At 36.7% G+C, this 18428-nt stretch overlaps 1 protein-coding gene across 1 annotated transcript in view; it reads right to left on the reverse strand.

Moving 5' to 3' along the window:
• OCA2 (OCA2 melanosomal transmembrane protein) overlaps nucleotides 1-18428 on the reverse strand; it is a 530032-nt gene that overhangs the window by 228301 nt on the left and 283303 nt on the right. The window contains exon 18 of the mRNA XM_046009122.1: nucleotides 15111-15238. Coding sequence (XP_045865078.1) covers nucleotides 15111-15238 — 128 coding nt within the window. The remainder of the gene's footprint in view (nucleotides 1-15110; nucleotides 15239-18428) is intronic.

The raw sequence follows: 18428 nt of genomic DNA on the forward strand, positions 1-18428 counted from the left end.
GGAGGGCACGTTTTGCATGGAGCACTGGGTGTCGTGCAAAAAGAATGAAGACTGTTACGCTGAAAAAAATAAATAAATAAATATTTTTATCTTAAAAAAAAAAAAAAAAAAAAAGCTGTGATCACCAAGACAGCGTGGTACTGGCATAAAAACAGACACATAGACCAGTGGAACAGAGTGGAGAGCCCAATTATGGACCCTCAACTCTATGGTGAAATAATCTTCGACAAAACAGGAAAAAATATTCAATGGAAAAAAGACAGTCTCTTCAATAAATGGTGCTGGGAAAACTGGACAGCGATATGTAGAAGAATGAAACTAGACCATTCTCTTACACTGTACACAAAGATAAACTCAAAATGGATAAAAGACCTCAATGTGAGGCACGAATCCATCAGAATCCTAGAGAAGAACATAGGCAGTAACCTCTTCGATATCAGCCACAGCAACTTCTTTCAAGCTATGTCTCCAAAGGCAAGGGAAACAAAAGCAAAAATGAACTTTTGACACTTCATCAAGATCAAAAGCTTCTGCACAGCAAAGGAAACAGTCAACAAAACAAAGAGGCAACCCACGGAATGGGAGAAGATATTTGCAAATGACAGTACAGACAAAAGGTTGATATCCAGGATCTATAAAGAACTCCTCGAACTCAACACACACAAAACAGATAATCAGATCAAAAAAATGGGCAGAAGATATGAACACGTCTCCAGTGAAGACATACAAATGGCTATCAGACACATGAAAAAATGTTCATCATCACTAGCCATCAGGGAGATTCAAATTAAAACAACATTGAGATACCACCTGACACCAGTTAGAATGGCTAAAATTAGCAAGACAGGAAACAACGTGTGTTGGAGAGGATGTGGAGAAAGGGGAACCCTCTAACACTGTTGGTGGGAATGCAAGTTGGTGCAGCCACTTTGGAGAACAGTGTGGAGACTCCTGAAGAAATTAAGAATAGAGCTTCCCTATGACCCTGCAATTGCACTGCTGGGTATTTACCCCAAAGATACAGATGTAGTGAAAGAAGGGCCATCTGTACCCCAATGTTTATTGTAGCAATGGCCACGGTCGCCAAACTGTGGAAAGAACCAAGATGCTCTTCAACGGATGAATGGATAAGGAAGATGTGGTCCATATACACAATGGAGTATTATGCCTCCATCAGAAAGGATGAATACCGAACTTTTGTAGCAACATGGACGGGACTGGAAGAGATTATGCTGAGCAAAATATGTCAAGCAGAGAGAGTCAAGTATCATATGGTCTCACTTATTTGTGGAGCATAACAAATAACATGGAGGACATGGGTCGATGGAGAGGAGAGGGAGTTGAGGGAAACTGGAAGGGGAGATGAACCATGAGAGACTATGGACTCTGAAAAACAACCAGAGGGTTTTGAAGGGGCGTGGGGGTGGGAGGTTGAGGAACCAGGTGGTGGGTAATAGGGAGGGCATGTACTGCATGGAGCACTGGGTGTGATGCCAAAACAATGAACACTGTTATGCTGTAAATAAACAAATAAAAAAATTAAAAATTTAAAATTTAAAAAATTTTAAAAAGAGGTTCAGAATAAAAAAATTTTTTTAAGAAAACAAATAAGAAAAAATATAAAAAAGAAAGAAAAAATATATATATTGGATAAACTAGTTAAAAAACGTTAAAAGTGGGGCGCCTGGGTGGCTCAGTGGATTAAGCCGCTGCCTTTGGCTCAGGTCATGATCTCAGGGTCCGGGGATCGAGCCCCGCGTCGGGCTCTCTGCTCCGCGGGGAGCCTGCTTCCTCCTCTCTCTCTCTCTGCCTGCCTCTCTGCCTACTTGTGATCTCTCTCTCTGTCAAATAAATAAAATAAAATCTTCTAAAAAATAGAATCTTTAAAAAAAAAAACGTTAAAAGAGAAAAGGGTAAAGTTTTAAAAAAATTTAGCAGAAGAAAAAAAATTGAAAAAAAAATTAAATTAACCACAAGACTAAAGAATCATGGGAAGAAAGCCATGAGTTCCGTGCTTTGCTTTCTCCTCCTCTGGAATTCCGCTGCTGTCCTTGGTATTGAACCTGCTTTCCTTGGTAGATGAACTTGGTCCTGGCTGGATTTCTTGTTGATCTTCTGGGGGAGTTGCCTGTTGTAGTGACTCTCAAGTGTCTTTGCCCGAGGTGGAATTGTACTGCCCTTAACAGGGGCCGGCTAAATGATCCACTCAGGTCGCTTTCAGGAGCTTTTGTTCTCTGAACACTTTCTGTAGAGTCCGGAGGACAGGAATGAAAATGGCAGCCTCCCAGTCTCCAGCCCAGAGGAGCCGAGAGCCCAGGGCCCCACTCCTCAGTGTGCCCCATAGAACAGCGCCCAATCACTCCCGTATCCCTGGCCTCCAGCCGTGCTCCAAGCTCACCCATACTGTGACCGGTTCAAGGTAACCCTGAGCTGAGAGCTCAGTCCTCGGCTCTGTCTCTGTAGCTGGCTTCCCCGTTCTAATACCTGCGACCTCTGCAAAACTCTGACACTCCCCATCTTTCTGTAACCCTGCTGAACCTTGGGCCACGCTGACCCCGTGTGGGCTTCACCCTGGTTTAGCCTCTGGAGCAATGTCCCTCAGTGGAAAAGACTTTTAAAAGTCCTGATTTTGCACTCCGTTGCTCCGCCGCGTGCTGGGAGCCGGCCCTCCCCCCGTGGTCTATCTTCCCTTCATTTTGGATTCACTTCTCTGCCAGTCCTACCTTTCAGAAAGTGGTTGATTTTCTGTTTCTAGAATTGCTGTTCTTCTTCTCTTCAATCTCCCATTGGATTTGTAGGTGTTTGCAATGTTTAGATAAGCTATCAAGCTGATCTCCTGCTACCTGATGTAGTCTCAGCCTGTTAATTCTCTGCCATCTTGACTCCTCCCTCCTGGGGGAGTGATCTTAATCTGAAGGCCCAGAAGGGCATCCTGACTGAAAAAGCCAGCATACTATGTGGAAGGCTTCAACAGGGCAGTGCGGCAGACCCTCTGAGCAGGTGCTGAGGCATCAAATAAAAATGTTTTTAGGTTGGGGCACTTGGGTGGCTCAGTGGGTTAAAGCCTCTGTCTTCAGCTCAGGTCATGATCCCAGGGTCCTGGGATCGAGCCCCACATCGGGCTCTCTGCTCAGCAGGGAACCTGCTTCCTCCTCTCTCTCTCTGCCTGCCTCTCTGCCTACTTGTGATCTCTGTCTGTCAAATAAATAAATAAAATCATTTAAAAAAATGTTTTTAGGTTAAGCATTTTTGCCAGGTCAAGCTGACAAACACATATGCACACATTCATTTTCCATTTTCCCTTTGAAAGTCAGCCCTCCTCATTCCCACCATTGCAGGCTCCTTCCTAGTGGATGGAGCATCAAAGTTCCTGGGAGGTGGATAAGATCCTGGGGGAGGGACTCTTTCTGAGATACTAGACTGTGGACTAGGCTCTTCACATCATCCTGGGAGGAGCCAGCTTGGGAATAAAGCTAAGCAAATACCAGATATTTGGGGGAGGGCAAGTATAACAGTTCTGATAATATCCTTTGACCTCTTGATCCAACTGTGCTGGAGTTAATGTCCATCCATTAGGCTTCTCAAGAGTTCCTGCCATTTATTACCAACTGAGATTATTCAACAAGTGCAATGATCATCTTGTCCTTGAGACACTACTGCTTGTTCATAAGTTTATTTAACTTAAATAACTTTTTCTAAGGACAATATCAGTACTTCCTACCACCCTACTATTTTATCCCAACGTCCTTTATTCTTATTTCTCGAAGAAGATAAACGTTATATGAGTGGTCATAGGCAAATATGTATAGTTTGTCTCTTCTTCTACCTATAACAAAGACTACAACCTAGACAAGAATTTATATCCTGAGGATGACATGAGGCCAAGATCACAACATCCCCAGTGTCCAGCAGTTCAAATGTACTCGACCAGCATAGGTGAGGCAGATGACCTGAGCCCAGGAGGGGCTCTAGAATGGAGAGTGACCATGTTGGATGAGCAGAAAAGAAAGAGAAAGCCTCTACTCAGGACTGGCTGCTGCCATATGCCCAACAAACTTCTACCGATTACTACTTTGGTGATTTACTGGTTTTACTTCTGCTATTTTTGGATTGTTGATAATTTTCCTCAGATTCTGAGTCTTTGTGGAGATACCATGACTCCTAAAGCCATAGCCAGTGACACCAGCTGGCAAGGGCACTGTACAAGTTCCCATGTTGAGTCTTTCAATATCCTCCCACTTGAGCCCCAGGATAGCCAAGCACAGGGCCCACTTCTAGCGAACAGGCAGGTGAGGCAGAGGCCCTACCCTCCAGGCAGGGGTGGCCTTTCAGGAAGATATTAGGAAGTCAGAGCTGCAAGCTGTGCAATGTACCTGGAAACTTAGGATCAGGGAGGAGAGACCACTTGCCATCTTGGAACATAAACCTTGGGAAGTCTTCACAAGAGAGGTGCTTCAGATGTCCTTGAAAAATGGAGGAACTGAATAATGCAGAGTCTGGGATTCATCCAAGACCCAGAAACTGGGCAACTTCAGAGGACTTGGCTGTGGAAGTAAGCAGGAGTAAAGGCAAGCGAAGAATGGAGGTGCTAAGGCTGCCAAAACCTCAACTCCCAGAGATGGGAAGGTGGAGCTCTGTCCTACAGGCAGGTTGGGTGTGTGAGCTCAAGGAGGGGCAGGGACAAGGGCTTTAAGCCTATGAAGCATGAAGGAGAGTGTTTCTCTTTGATGACATAACACAATAAAAAAAAAAACTGTTGGTGGGAATGCAAGATGGTACAGCCACTCTGGAAAACAGTAAGCAGGTTCCTCGGGAAATTAAAAATACAACAATTCAGTAATGTAGCAGGGTACAAAATCAATGCACAGAAATTAATTTCTTTCTTAAACACTAAAAATGAAAATATAGAAATGGAAATTAGAGAATCAATTCCATTTACTACATATATATCACCAAGAACCATAGGATACCTTGGAATGTACCTAACCAAAAAGGTAAAGGATCTATACTCAATAAACTACAGAACACTCATTAAAGCAATTGAAGAAGACACAAAAGGATGGAAAAGCATTCCATGCTCATGGATCAGAAGAATAAACATTGTTAAAATGTTTCCACTGCCCAGAGCGATCTATGCTTTCAATGCCATCCTGATCAAAAAATACAAATCTAATGATACAAAGGGGCACAAGCACCCTAATGTTTATAGCATCAATGCCTACAATAGTCAAACTTCGGAAAGAGCCCAGATGTCCATCAAGAGATGAATGGATAAAGAAAATGTGCTATATATAGCCATCAGAAATGATGACTACTTATCATTTACATCAACATGGATAGAAAGGGAGGGTATTATGCTGAGTGAAATAGGTCAATCAAAGAAAATTATCATATGGTTTCACTCACAGATGGAATATAAGAAACAGTGCAGAAGATCATAGGGGAAATAAGGGAAAACTGAATGGGAAGTAATCAGAGAGGGAGACAAACCATGAGAGACTCTTAACTATAGGAAACAAACTGAGGGTTGCTGGAGGGAAGGTGGGGTCATGTGGTAATAGGGTTGTGGGCATTAAGTGGGGCACGTGATGTGATGAGCACTGGGTATTACCTGTAACTAACAAACTACTGAATTCTACATCTGAAATGAATAATGTTGGCTAATTAAATTTAAATAGAAAAAAAGAAGTTGACAATGTAAGTATCTAAGGACAATAGGAGTGGTATAACTGCCTGTCTCACAAAATTTCCTCCTCAAAAGATAAGAAACAAGAAGTAAAACTTTACAAAATTAGGACTTCCACATAACTTGAATGTAGAAGCCATATGTACCCCAATGTTCATAGCAGCAATGGCCACAATTGCCAAACTATGGAAAGAGCCAAGATGCCCTTCAACACACAAATGGATAAAGAATATATAGCCCATATATACAATGGAATATTACACAGCCATCAGAAAGGATGCCAACTTTTGTATCAACATGATGGTACTGGAGGAGATCATGCTGAGTGAAATAAGTCAAACAGAGAGAGTCAATTATCATATGGTTTCACTTACTTGTGGAGCATAAGGAATAACAGGGAGGACATTAGGAGAAGGAAAGGAAAAGTGAACTGGGGGAAATTAGAGGGGGAGGATGAACCATGAAAGACTCTGGACTCTGAGAAATACACTGAGGGTTTTGAAGGGAAGGGGTGTGGGGGGTGAGCCTGGTGGTGGGTATTAAGGAGGGCACATATTGCATGGAGCACTGGGTGTGGCACATAAACGATGAGTCTTAGAACACTGAAAAAATAAAATTAAATTTAAAAAATAAAAATAAACAACTGGACAAAATCTCCCAATTCAGTGCTCATATGTAGAAAACACCTGAGTTTTATCACTAGAATACTGCTGTAGACTGAATAAAGTGAGATGTAATTGTCTTTCCCAGCATCAAGGTAACTAAATCAGTATACCCAGTTTGGTTCCCCTTGCTGAGAGAAAAAGAAGAGGCAATTAAAGGGAATTAAGAAAGCTATAAAGAAATTAAAAGAAAAATTAAAGGATTAAAAAATAAAATATACCCAAGAAGATACATATCATATAGCTCTTTTTGAAGAACCATTATTACCCTGATATCCACAATTACATGAGTAGGTGTAAGACCTCAGGTAGTAAGAAAACACATGGTCCCAACTGATGTGGCATATGATGTATGCTAGGAGAGGTGTGGTTGTACAGCTCCCATCACCTCCTAGAATGTATGCTGAGGACTGTACCAACTTAAGAGTGTCTTAGGTGTTATAATTACCATCCTGGCCTCAAAGAAGTAACAGGAAAATAAAATAAACACTAGGAAATATTACCCAGCTAAGCTACCTAAACATACACAGACAGAAAAAATACTAGAAACATCATATTTGTGAAATACTCCAGGTCAATTTTAAAGACGATGCTAATTGGTTTTACTTTGCTATAGACCATTTTGTTACATTAAAGTGAAATAAATAAACTTTGAACTACCTCTCAAGGAAAACTCAGCTGCTAATGTATTCATGTTGTTTCAGAATTTTACTTGCCTTGGAAATCACCAATTATTGACCTTAGAAGGACAAAAAATGAACAAAGAAACAAGTAAAAAGAAATGTGGGGGAGCTTAACTTTAGGATGGCCAGATAAGGAGCTCTGCATACCTACTTCTCAACAAAACAGACATGCTGAAAAAAACAATATTTTTTTTTTTACAAAATTCCCTGGAAATTATCTTAAGGGCATGCAACCAGTGATGAGATATTTATTCAAGAAAATCTTCATAAGAGCCACAATAACAATGGCACTTCAAATATAAAGTATTCCCCACCCTGGACTCAGCATAATGAAGATTATGGGTATGTTCCAGAAGATATGTCTCCCACTCCCTATCTCACAGTGAAAAACTACCATATCATCCTGGGTGGAATAGGCTACCAGCATTCCTTCTCCCTAGTTCAATGTTGCAAAGCCTCCAGAAGATCTTGGCCATTTTGGATGGTTTAAGTTCCAAATCAGGAGTCGCAAGCCTAGAAGACCAGTGACTATTGCCTGCACTCAGTGCCCTACTCGTAAAGCAGAAGTATCATTCCAAGAGAAACAGGTCACTGTCCCTGCCCTTAGCTATACAGCAGTGACTCAGAGATTTTGTCCAGGAGGAGACACAGGCCATAAGAAAAAAGAGCTCTGAAACTCTCCCTAAAGGGACTGGCTTTATTTAAAACAGAGGGTGGGGAAGTTCAAGCCTCAGAGTTTTCTCAAAAATAATAAAGACTTAGGGGGGGCCTCTGCCTTTGGCTCATGTCATGATCCCATGGTCCTGGGATGGAGCCCCAAATCTGGCTCTCTGCTTAGCAGGAAGCCTGCTTCTCCCTCTCTCTCTCTGCCTGACTCTCTGCCTACTTGTGATGTCTGTCTGTCAAATAAATAAATCTTTTAAAAAATAAATAAAGACTTGAGGGGATTATGCTAGTGAAATAAGTCAATCAGAGAAAGACAATTATATGGTTTCACTCATATATGGAACATATGAGAGAAGAGGACCACAGGGGATGTGAGGGAAAACTGAAGGGGAAGAATTCAGGGAGGGAGACAAACCATGAGAGACTCTGGACTCTGGGAAACAAACTGACAGTTACAGAAGGGAGGGGTAGGGGTGGGTTAACCAAGTGATGGGTGTTAAGTAAGGCATGTGTTGGGATAGCCACTGGGTATTATATGCAACTAATGAATCACTGAAAACTACAACAAAAACTTATGATGTGCTATATGCTGGCTAACTGAACATAATAAAAAAAATAAAGACTTGATGGTAAGCAATTAAGAAGAGGCTGATAGTTCCAGAAGTAACAAGATAACCCACATGATAGCTAGTTTACCAGAGGGAGCTAGGGAAAGAGACAGCTAGGAAGAAGCCTCATAGAGTCATAACAAACCTAAAAAACAAATTTCAAAAACCACCCTTACAAAGGGTGGCAAATGAAACTGGATCATACTGTGGAGAAATTTATGACTCAGGAATTGTCAAAAACAAGAGAGAATAACTTGAGAATTAATTAAAACTAAGAGTTATCTGTGATATCAACAAACACCTTAATAGAGAGAGCAGGAAAAAAGACAAAAAGATATGTATAAAGAACGATGTAAAATTTAAAAATTATACATAAATACTACTTTCTCAATATGTACACTGAATGTAAATGGAATAAACATATCAATTAAAAGGGAAATTTGGCAAATAGAATTTTTATTAAAAATATGTTCCAACTATACATAAGCAACTAAATTTAGATTTAAAGGTCCAAAGTGGGGGCGCCTGGGTGGCTCGGTGGGTTAAAGTCTCTGCCTTCGGTTCAGGTCATGATCCCAGGGTTCTGGGATCGAGCCCCGCATCGGGCTCTCTGCTCTGCGGACATCCTGCTTCCTCCTCTCTCTCTCTGCCTGTCTCTCTGCCTACTTGTGATCTGTCTGTCAAGTAAATAAATAAAATCTTTAAAAAAAATAAAATAAAATAAATAAAGGTCCAAAGTGAAAGTAAAAAGATGACAAAGATTTACCATATGAACCAATAATCAAAAAAGAGCTGGCATGGCTATACTAATATCAGAAAAATACTGACTTTAAGATTAAAAATTGTTCTTAAGATAAGAACATTTATAGTGATTTCATATAAACAGAATCAACAACAACTCTCCAGGGGAATGAATTAGCAGCCAGTTGATAAAATATATTATCTAAATTTTCCATTTTCAATAACAAAAACAGGAAAGTATATTCCATACTTTAGAGGAAAAAATAGTCAATAGAAATTGCAAAGAGGGCACAGATGATGGATTCAGAAAAGACTTCAAAACAAATTTGAAATATGTTCAAAGAACTGAAGGAAATAATTTCTAAAGAACTGAAAAATGAAGACAATAATGTCTTAAGTAGAAAATCAAGAAAATCATAAAAATATAAAAGTTGCTTTTAAGGGGCGCCTGGGTGGCTCAGTGGGTTAAAGCCTCTGCCTTCGGCTCGGGTCATGATCCCAGGGTCCTGGGATCGAGCCCCGCATCGGGCCCTCTGCTCAGCAGGGAGCCTGCTTCCTCCTCTCTCTCTCTGCCTACTTGTAATTTCTGTCTTTCAAATAAATGAATAAAATCTTTAAAAAAAAAAGTTGCTTTTAAGAAAATTAAATGAAAATTCTGGAATTGAAAAGCATGAGTGAAATGAAAAATTCAGCAAAGGAAATCAGCAGTAAATTTGAGATGACAGAAAAAGACTCACTGAAAAGTAATATTCATCAGGGTGCCTGGATGGCTCAGTCAGTTAAGCATTGACTTTGGCTCAGGTCATGATCTCAGGGTCCTGGGACCAAGCCCCACATTGGGCTCCCCACTCAGCAGGGATTCTGCTTCTCTCTCTCCCTCTGTCCCTCCCCACACTTATGCCCTCTTGGTCTCTCACCAGTAAATAAATAAGTAAAATCCTCAAAAAGAAGAAAACTAAAATTTATTAATAGGAATTATTACTCTGAAGAATAGAAAGAAAAAATAATGAGGAATATGAACAAAATGAAGAACTGTAGGACTCCATCAGGCAAACAAACCAATAAGAGTCCAAGAAAGAGAGAAAAGCAACACAATTTGAAGAGAAAAAAGGGGGGATAATAATGTAATTGAAGGAATAATAATCAAAAACTATTCAAATACTACAATTTGATTTTTTTAAATAAATATACAGGTCTGAAAATCTCAAAAAAAAAAAAAAAACAAAACCCACATGTACAATAAACACAAAGATGTCTACACCTAGGTGTATCATAGTCAAACTACTGAAAGACAAAGTCTCAAGAGCAGCAAAAGAAAAATGGAGTCAATATGCATAGAGAAAAAAAGGCATGGTTAACACCTGACTTCTGGTAAGAAGTAATGGAGACCAAAAAAAAAAAAAAAAAAAAAAAAAAAGTAATGGAGACCACAGGGCAGTAGGGTGTCAGATTTGAACTGTTTAAAGAAAAAACAACTGTAACCCAAGAATCCTATATTAATCCATCAAAACTGCCTTTGAAAATGAAAGCAAAATAAAGGCATTCACATACAAAAAAAAAAAAAAAAAAAACTAAGAGAATACATTGTTCACCAACCTGCTCTACAAGATATACTAAAGGGACTCCTTCAGGCTGACACCACAAGGCAACTTAAATCCGTACAAAGAAATAAAGAGCCATGGAAAAGATAAATATATATTTATAAAAGACTGCACTAATATATTTTTCTTCTCTTTATTTAAAATACATTGCAAAAATAATAATGATATAACAATGTTAGGCATATAACAAAGATATAACATATGTAACAATAAAAGCACAAAGAAGAGATGAAAAACTGGAGCCATACTGGAGGAAAATTTCTATATTTTACTAGAAGTAAGTTACTGTTAATCCAAAGTAGACTGTAATAAATTAAGATGCATAGCTTAACTCCTGTAACCATAATAATTTTAAAATATGGTGTAAAAAAAGAAAGATGAAAATTTAAATGATACAGAAGAAAATATTTATCACAAAGAAAGCAGCAGAGAATAAAGAAACAAAAACAAATAGCAAAATGGCAGATATAAACGCAACAATATAATTCTATTAAATGTGAATGGATTAAATATTTCAATCAAAAGAAAAATTGTCAAACTGGATTTTTTTAAATGATAGCCCATATGAACAATAAACAAAAGAAGGCTAAATTGGCGATACCAATATCAGTCAAATTAGACTCCACCACAAAAGTATTACTAAGGAAAAGGAGGGACACAAAAGAATGAAAAATATCAATTCATTTGAATGATATAATAATTCTAAAGTATATGTGCCTAACTACAGATCCTCAAGACATATAAAGCAAAATGAACACACTTGAAAGAAAAAATATACAATTCAACAGTAATGAAGACTTCAATAATCCACTCTCAATAATTGGTAGAAACACTACATATCACATATCTGTGATATGTGAGACTTCAAACTGTTAGCAAACATCACATATGTTGCATTTAATAGTACATCCTACAAAACAACCTATTTTTCAAGAACAAGTGGAATGATCTCTAGGAAATACCAAATTCTAGACCACAAAACAAGTATCAATAAAATTAAGAGAACTGAAACGATGAAAAGCACAACTGAATTAAATTAAAGAGCAAAACCAGAAGCAAATATGAGCAATCTTCAAACATTTGGAATTTAAACATACTTCTAAATAATCTATGGTTCAAAAAAATTACAAGGAAAATTAGAAAATATTTGGAACTAAATGAAAATGGAAAACAATACATGTAATTTAAGGGATGTAGAGAAGTTGTGCCTGGGGAAAGCTGTATAGCTTTAAATGCCTGTATGAGAAAATAACAAAGATTTCAAGTCAATAACTTCAGGTTCCTCCTTAGGAACCTAGGGTTAAAAAAAAGAACATTAAGTCAAGAGAAAGTGTAAGAAAATGAAATAATAAACGTTAGAGGAGAAATCAATGAAATAGAAAAAAAAGACAAAATCAATGAAGTTAAAATTTGCTATTTTTTAAAAAGATTAACAAAATTGACCAACTTTACCTACACTAATCAAGAAAAAAATAGAATAATCACCAAAATCAGAAATGAGAAAGGGGGCATCACTAATGCTTTCACAGAAATAAAAAAGTACTATAAAGCAATATTATAAACAACTTATGCCAAAAATAAACAATTTAAATGAAATAGACAAATTCATAAAAGACAAAATTACTAAACTTTACTCAAGAAGAAATAGACATCTGAATGACCAAAGAAATTGAATTCATAAAACAACCACAAAACTTCCCCACAGATTAAATTCCAGGCCTAATTGAATTAAATTCCAATTGAATATTAAAACCAGTCCTTCACAAACTCTCCAAAAGAACACTTCTCAACTTATTCTATTATACTCATTCAGTATTGTGTGGATACCAAAGCCAGAGACATCACATAAAAATAATAATACAGACTAATATCTCTCATGAATATACAAATTAAATTCAACAATTTATTATATACACCATGATCAAGTGAGATTTATTCTAAGAATGCAAAGTAGATTTGACATCTGAAAATCTATTAATGTAGTATACCATATTAGTAGATTCAAATTAATAGCCTCAAGGATAAAAATCACATGGTCATATCACTAGATAGAGACAAGGATTTTTCAAAATCCAATATTCATTTTAAAACAAACCAGGAATGTATTGGAACTTTTATTAAGGAGGGCACACATTGCACGGAGCACTGGATGTGGTGCATAAACAATGAACTTTGGAACACTGAAAAAAATTAAATTAAAAGAAAGAAAACCCTGGAACAGCCATTAGACATAATAGTGAAAATGCCTTGCCCCTAAATTCAAGAACAACATATGGATTTCAATGCTTACCACTTCTATCCAACAGTAAACTGGAAGTTCTAGATAACAAGACAAGAGGAAAAGAAGGGGAAAGAGAGGAAGGGAGAGACAGTGAAGTAGTTAGATGCATCCAGATTAGAAAAGGAAGAATGCTTTTATTAGCAAATGATATGAAAGAAAATTCTAAGGAATCCAAAAATAACTACTACACTAATAAATGAGTTCAACAAGATCAAAGGATACAACATTAATATAAAAATTATTAATAATTGTATTTCTATATCATGGAAATGTGCAATCAAAATCAAATCGCATATTTAGTGAAAGATTAATATATAAAGGACTATTATGACTCAAAAAAGAAAAAAACAAATGAAAAGTAGTGAAAAGTCTTGAATAGAAATTTGCCAAACACATAAAAATGACCAATAACATGATATTGAATATCACAATGAGATACCACTTCATACATCAGAATGTCTAATAATCAAAACAAAAGCCAGTAAGTGATAGTGAGAATGTAGAGACCCTGGAATCCTATTACATTACTGGTGAGAATGTAAAATGGTGCAGCCACTGTGGCAAATATTTTGGCTGTTTCTTAAGAAGCTAAACTTATGATAAAGCCTAACATCTACCTCAAAGAAATGAAAATATATTTCAACCCAATGACTTATACACAAATGTTTCTGAAAGTAATATTCATAAAATTCAAAATTGGAAATAATACAAATATTCATCAAATGGTGACTGGGTAAATAAATATAGTATATGCACATAGTGGATTACTATTCAGTAATTAAAAAATGAGAAAGATACATATAATGGCATGAACAACATTACTATCATTATTCTAATTAAAGAAATCAGAAAAAAATTTGTGGCTTTTAAACTTGTTTGAATTATATTAATTAAAGAAATCAGACAAAAAGGCTATACAGTATATGGTTCTTTTAGATAAAATATACAGGAAGGACAAATAAATAGAAACAGTAGTTGCCTAAACCTAAAGTTGGGAACTAGAATTAATTGTAAAAGATATACAGGATCTTTTTGGATGATGAAAATGTTCTGAATTTATTAAAAATCATTGAATTATAAACTTACCATAAGTGAATTTCATGATATGTAAATTACATCTCAACAAAGTTGTTTTTAAAATCCCATTGTTTATTTCATTGAAACAAAGTGAAATATAAAACTAGGCAAAATGTGCCCCAAAACCAGATGAGATAGCAGTATATACCTGGAGTAAACATGCAATCAAGGCAGAGACTTTCAAAGTCCAGTCATGAAAACAGTAACCAGAAATTTCCCCTCCATATTCTATGTGTTCAGTGTAGGAAGAATACCCAGAAAAAAAAAGGTGAAGTTTCTGAGTAGAAAACCAAGGACCTTGAATATAATTCACAACTCCCTGAGAGATCTGAAGGTACTAAATGAATCACTTGATTACATTCACACAATCATTTTGAGTAAAGCCACAAATTACAAAAATTCAAGGGACCTGTTTTAAAGACAATTGGGAGGGAGGGGTAGATGTGAAAGTTTTAATCCAGAGAAGAAATAGAACTGCATGTGTGTCATCAGCAAGTTAAGGTAATTAACGTGAGATATTTGTTGTGCTTGAGGATATCTTTTAGAGAGTAGTATTTTTCTACATCATCAAACCTTGTATTTGAGGAGAATACAAGTTCATAAATCAAGTCTCAAGACTGAACAGCAATGTGAATAATATTTGAATAAATTTTCTAACAATAACTATAACTAAAACAATACATATTATTCACTCTTTTCTTTGATGTAGTCTTTTCCATGATAGCATCGAATATTTACTTAAGTATTACACAAAATAAATTGATCACTGAGATAATATTACACTGCCAATTTGCTGTAACAAGTCATTCAGCTCAAAACACAACTTACAGCAAATTCTACTTTATAGCAAATGAAACTCAAACAAGTTTACAAGTCACAAAGATAATTTTTAAAAAGCAACCAAATAAACAATTTTATCAGAAATATTTAGATGGCTGAGGTAAAAAGCTGGTTTAACTTAAAGTATTCTAATTACAAAATCCATCACTTTCTCATTGGTGAATATGTGGAAAGTTATAGACTTGGGTTTTTTTCATTCACTCAATAAAATATGAAATATAAAAGTCAGGTAAAAGACTACATTGCAAATGTTCTAAAGTCTTACCTCCATCAGAACAAAGAGTGCTGCAAAGAATAGAAGAGTTGCCCATTCCACTCGGTGTAGAATGATCTCAAAATCATGAATATCAGCTAAAATTAGTAACCAGATGGCACCCAGAATAGCAATCCACCCTGAAAAACAAGTGGACATATAGACATAGATGAGGTTCAATTTCAATACACTGAGTTTGTATCTTCTAATTGTTTTCTTTGTTGTTGGAGAAAACTTATATCCTACAAACTGAACATATTAAAAATGTACAATTTATATTTTGGCTAATTTATATACCCACAAAACCAATAATACAATCAAAATGATGAAAACATTCACTACCCTCAGCAGTTTACTGTCTGTATTCTTGTATCCTCTCTAGCTCTCTCTGTAATCCCACCCTATCCCCAGGAACTATTCATGTCTTTTCTTTCACTATAGATTAGTTTATATTTTCTATAAATGCAATCATACAATGTATATTCTTTTGTCTGACTGCTTCCATTTCAACATGACTATTTTAAGATTCTTCAGTACTGATTTGAGAATCAATAGTTCATTATTTTTATTGTTTAGTAGTGTGCCATAATATGGCTATGGGATGATGTACGTATCTATTCACCATTGATTGGGATATTTGCATTGCTTCCATTATTTGACTATTACAAATGAACATGCTGTCATATACAATTATCAATACATGCATATATTTTCAGTTCCCTGGGATAAATACCTTGGAATGGAATATCTAATCAAATGATAGGTTAATATTATAGAATATTTATATTTTAAGAAACTATGAAATTGTTTTCCAAAATGATTGCAACATATTACAACCCCACCAGCTGTACGAGAATTTGTTACCCAAGATTTTCAACACTGGGTCAGCTTTTTAATTTTTGGCATTCCAATGAATATAAAGGGTATCTATTGTGGTTTCAAATTGTATTTCTCTAAAGGCTAATGATGTTGAGTGTTTTTTCATGTAGCTATTTGCCATCCATAGATCTTCTTTTGTGAAGTTTTTGTTCAAACACTCCGCTCATTTTCTTTAATGAGTAGGACAAATAAAACCCAAATAAGTAATAGAAAAAAGAATAATAGGATGGAGACGAATCAGTGAAATAGGAAGTATAAAAATATTAAAGCAAAGCAATGACACCAAAATTTCGTTCTCAGAGAAAATCAAGAAGGTTGATAAACCTTAGCCGATTTGAATAGGACAAAACATGAGAGGACGAAATTTGCCACTATCATGAAAAAGAATTATGACTATAAATTCTATATATTCTATATATGACTATAAATTCTATAGACATAGAAAAGTACTACTTTGGGGTGCCTGGGTGGCTCAATCAGTTAAGTGTCCAATTCTTGATGTGGGCTCAGGTCATGACTTCAGGGCCATGAGATCAAGCCCTGCTCTAGGCTCCTCTTTCTCCCTCTCCTCATCCTCCGACTGCCCCCCCCCGCTCGCTCTCTCTCTAAAACAAATACATAAATCTTAAAAAAAAAAAAAAACTACTAGTTTTCTATGCCTGCCATAACGAGTTACCACATATATAGTGGCTTAAAATAAAACCTATCTCTTTCATGAGTACTTTATAATTTTCTGTGTATAGATTCTTAGTCTCTTTGGTTAGGTTTATTCCTAGGTATCTTATAGTTTTGGGTACAATTGTAAATGGGATTGACTCCTTAATTTCTCTTTCTTCAGTCTTGTTGGTGTACAGAAATGCAACTGATTTCTGTGCATTGATTTTATATCCTGACACTTTACTGAATTCCTGTACAAGTTCTAGCAGTTTTGGAGTGGAGTCTTTTGGGTTTTCCACATATAGTATCATATCATCTGCGAAGAGTGATAGTTTGACTTCTTCTTTACCAATTTGGATGCCTTTAATTTCTTTTTGTTGTCTGATTGCTGAGGCTAGGACTTCTAGTACTATGTTGAATAGCAGTGGTGATAATGGACGTCCCTGCCATGTTCCTGACCTTAACGGAAAAGCTTTCAGTTTTTCTCCATTGAGAATGATATTTGCGGTGGGTTTTTCATAGATGGCTTTGATAATATTGAGGTATGTGCCCTGTATGCCCACACTTTGAAGAGTTTTGATCAGGAAGGGATGCTGTACATTGTCAAATGCTTTTTCAGCATCTATGGAGAGTATCATATGGTTCTTGTTCTTTCTTTTATTAATGTGTTCTATCACATTGATTGATTTGCGGATGTTGAACCAACCCTGCAGCCCTGGAATAAATCCCACTTGATCATGGTGAATAATCCTTTTAATGTACTGTTGAATCCTATTGGCTAGTATTTTGGCGAGAATTTTTGCGTCTGTGTTCATCAAAGATATTGGTCTGTAGTTCTCTTTTTTGGTGGGATCCTTGTCTGGTTTTGGGATCAAGGTGATGCTGGCCTCATAAAATGAGTTTGGAAGTTTTCCTTCCATTTCTATTTTTTTGGAACAGTTTCAGGAGAATAGGAATTAGTTCTTCTTTAAATGTTTGGTAGACTTCCCCTGGGAAGCCGTCTGGCCCTGGGCTTTTGTTTGTTTGGAGATTTTTGATGACTGTTTCAATCTCCTTACTGGTTATGGGCCTGTTCAGGTTTTCTATTTCTTCCTGGTTCAGTTGTGGTAGTTTATATGTCTCTAGGAATGCATCCATTTCTTCCAGATTGTCCAATTTGTTGGCGTAGATTTGCTCATAGTATGTTCTTATAATTGTCTGTATTTCTTTGGTGTTAGTTGTGATCTCTCCTCTTTCATTCATGATTTTATTTATTTGGGTCCTTTCTCTTTTCTTTTTGATGAGTCTGGCCAGGGGGTTATTGGACAGCCACATGCAGAAAAATGAAATTGGACAACTTCCTTACACCACACACGAAAATAGACTCCAAATGGATGAAGGACCTCAATGTGAGAAAGGAATCCATCCAAATCCTTGAGGAGAACGCAGGCAGCAACCTCTTCGACCTCAGCCACAACAATATCTTCCTAGGAACAACGGCAAAGGCAAGGGAAGCAAGGGCAAAATGAACTATTGGGATTTCATCAAGATCAAAAGCTTTTGCACAGCAAAGGAAACAGTTAACAAAACCAAAAGACAACTGACAGAATGGGAGAAGATATTTGCAAACGACATATCAGATAAAGGGCTAGTATCCAAAATCTATAAGGAACTTAGCAAACTCAACACCCAAAGAACAAACAATCCAATCAAGAAATGGGCAGAGGACATGAACAGACATTTCTGCAAAGAAGACATCCAGATGGCCAACAGACACATGAAAAAGTGCTCCACGTCACTCGGCATCAGGGAAAT

This window comes from Meles meles, chromosome 6, assembly GCF_922984935.1.
Source record: "Meles meles chromosome 6, mMelMel3.1 paternal haplotype, whole genome shotgun sequence".
Classification (NCBI taxonomy): domain Eukaryota; kingdom Metazoa; phylum Chordata; class Mammalia; order Carnivora; family Mustelidae; genus Meles; species Meles meles.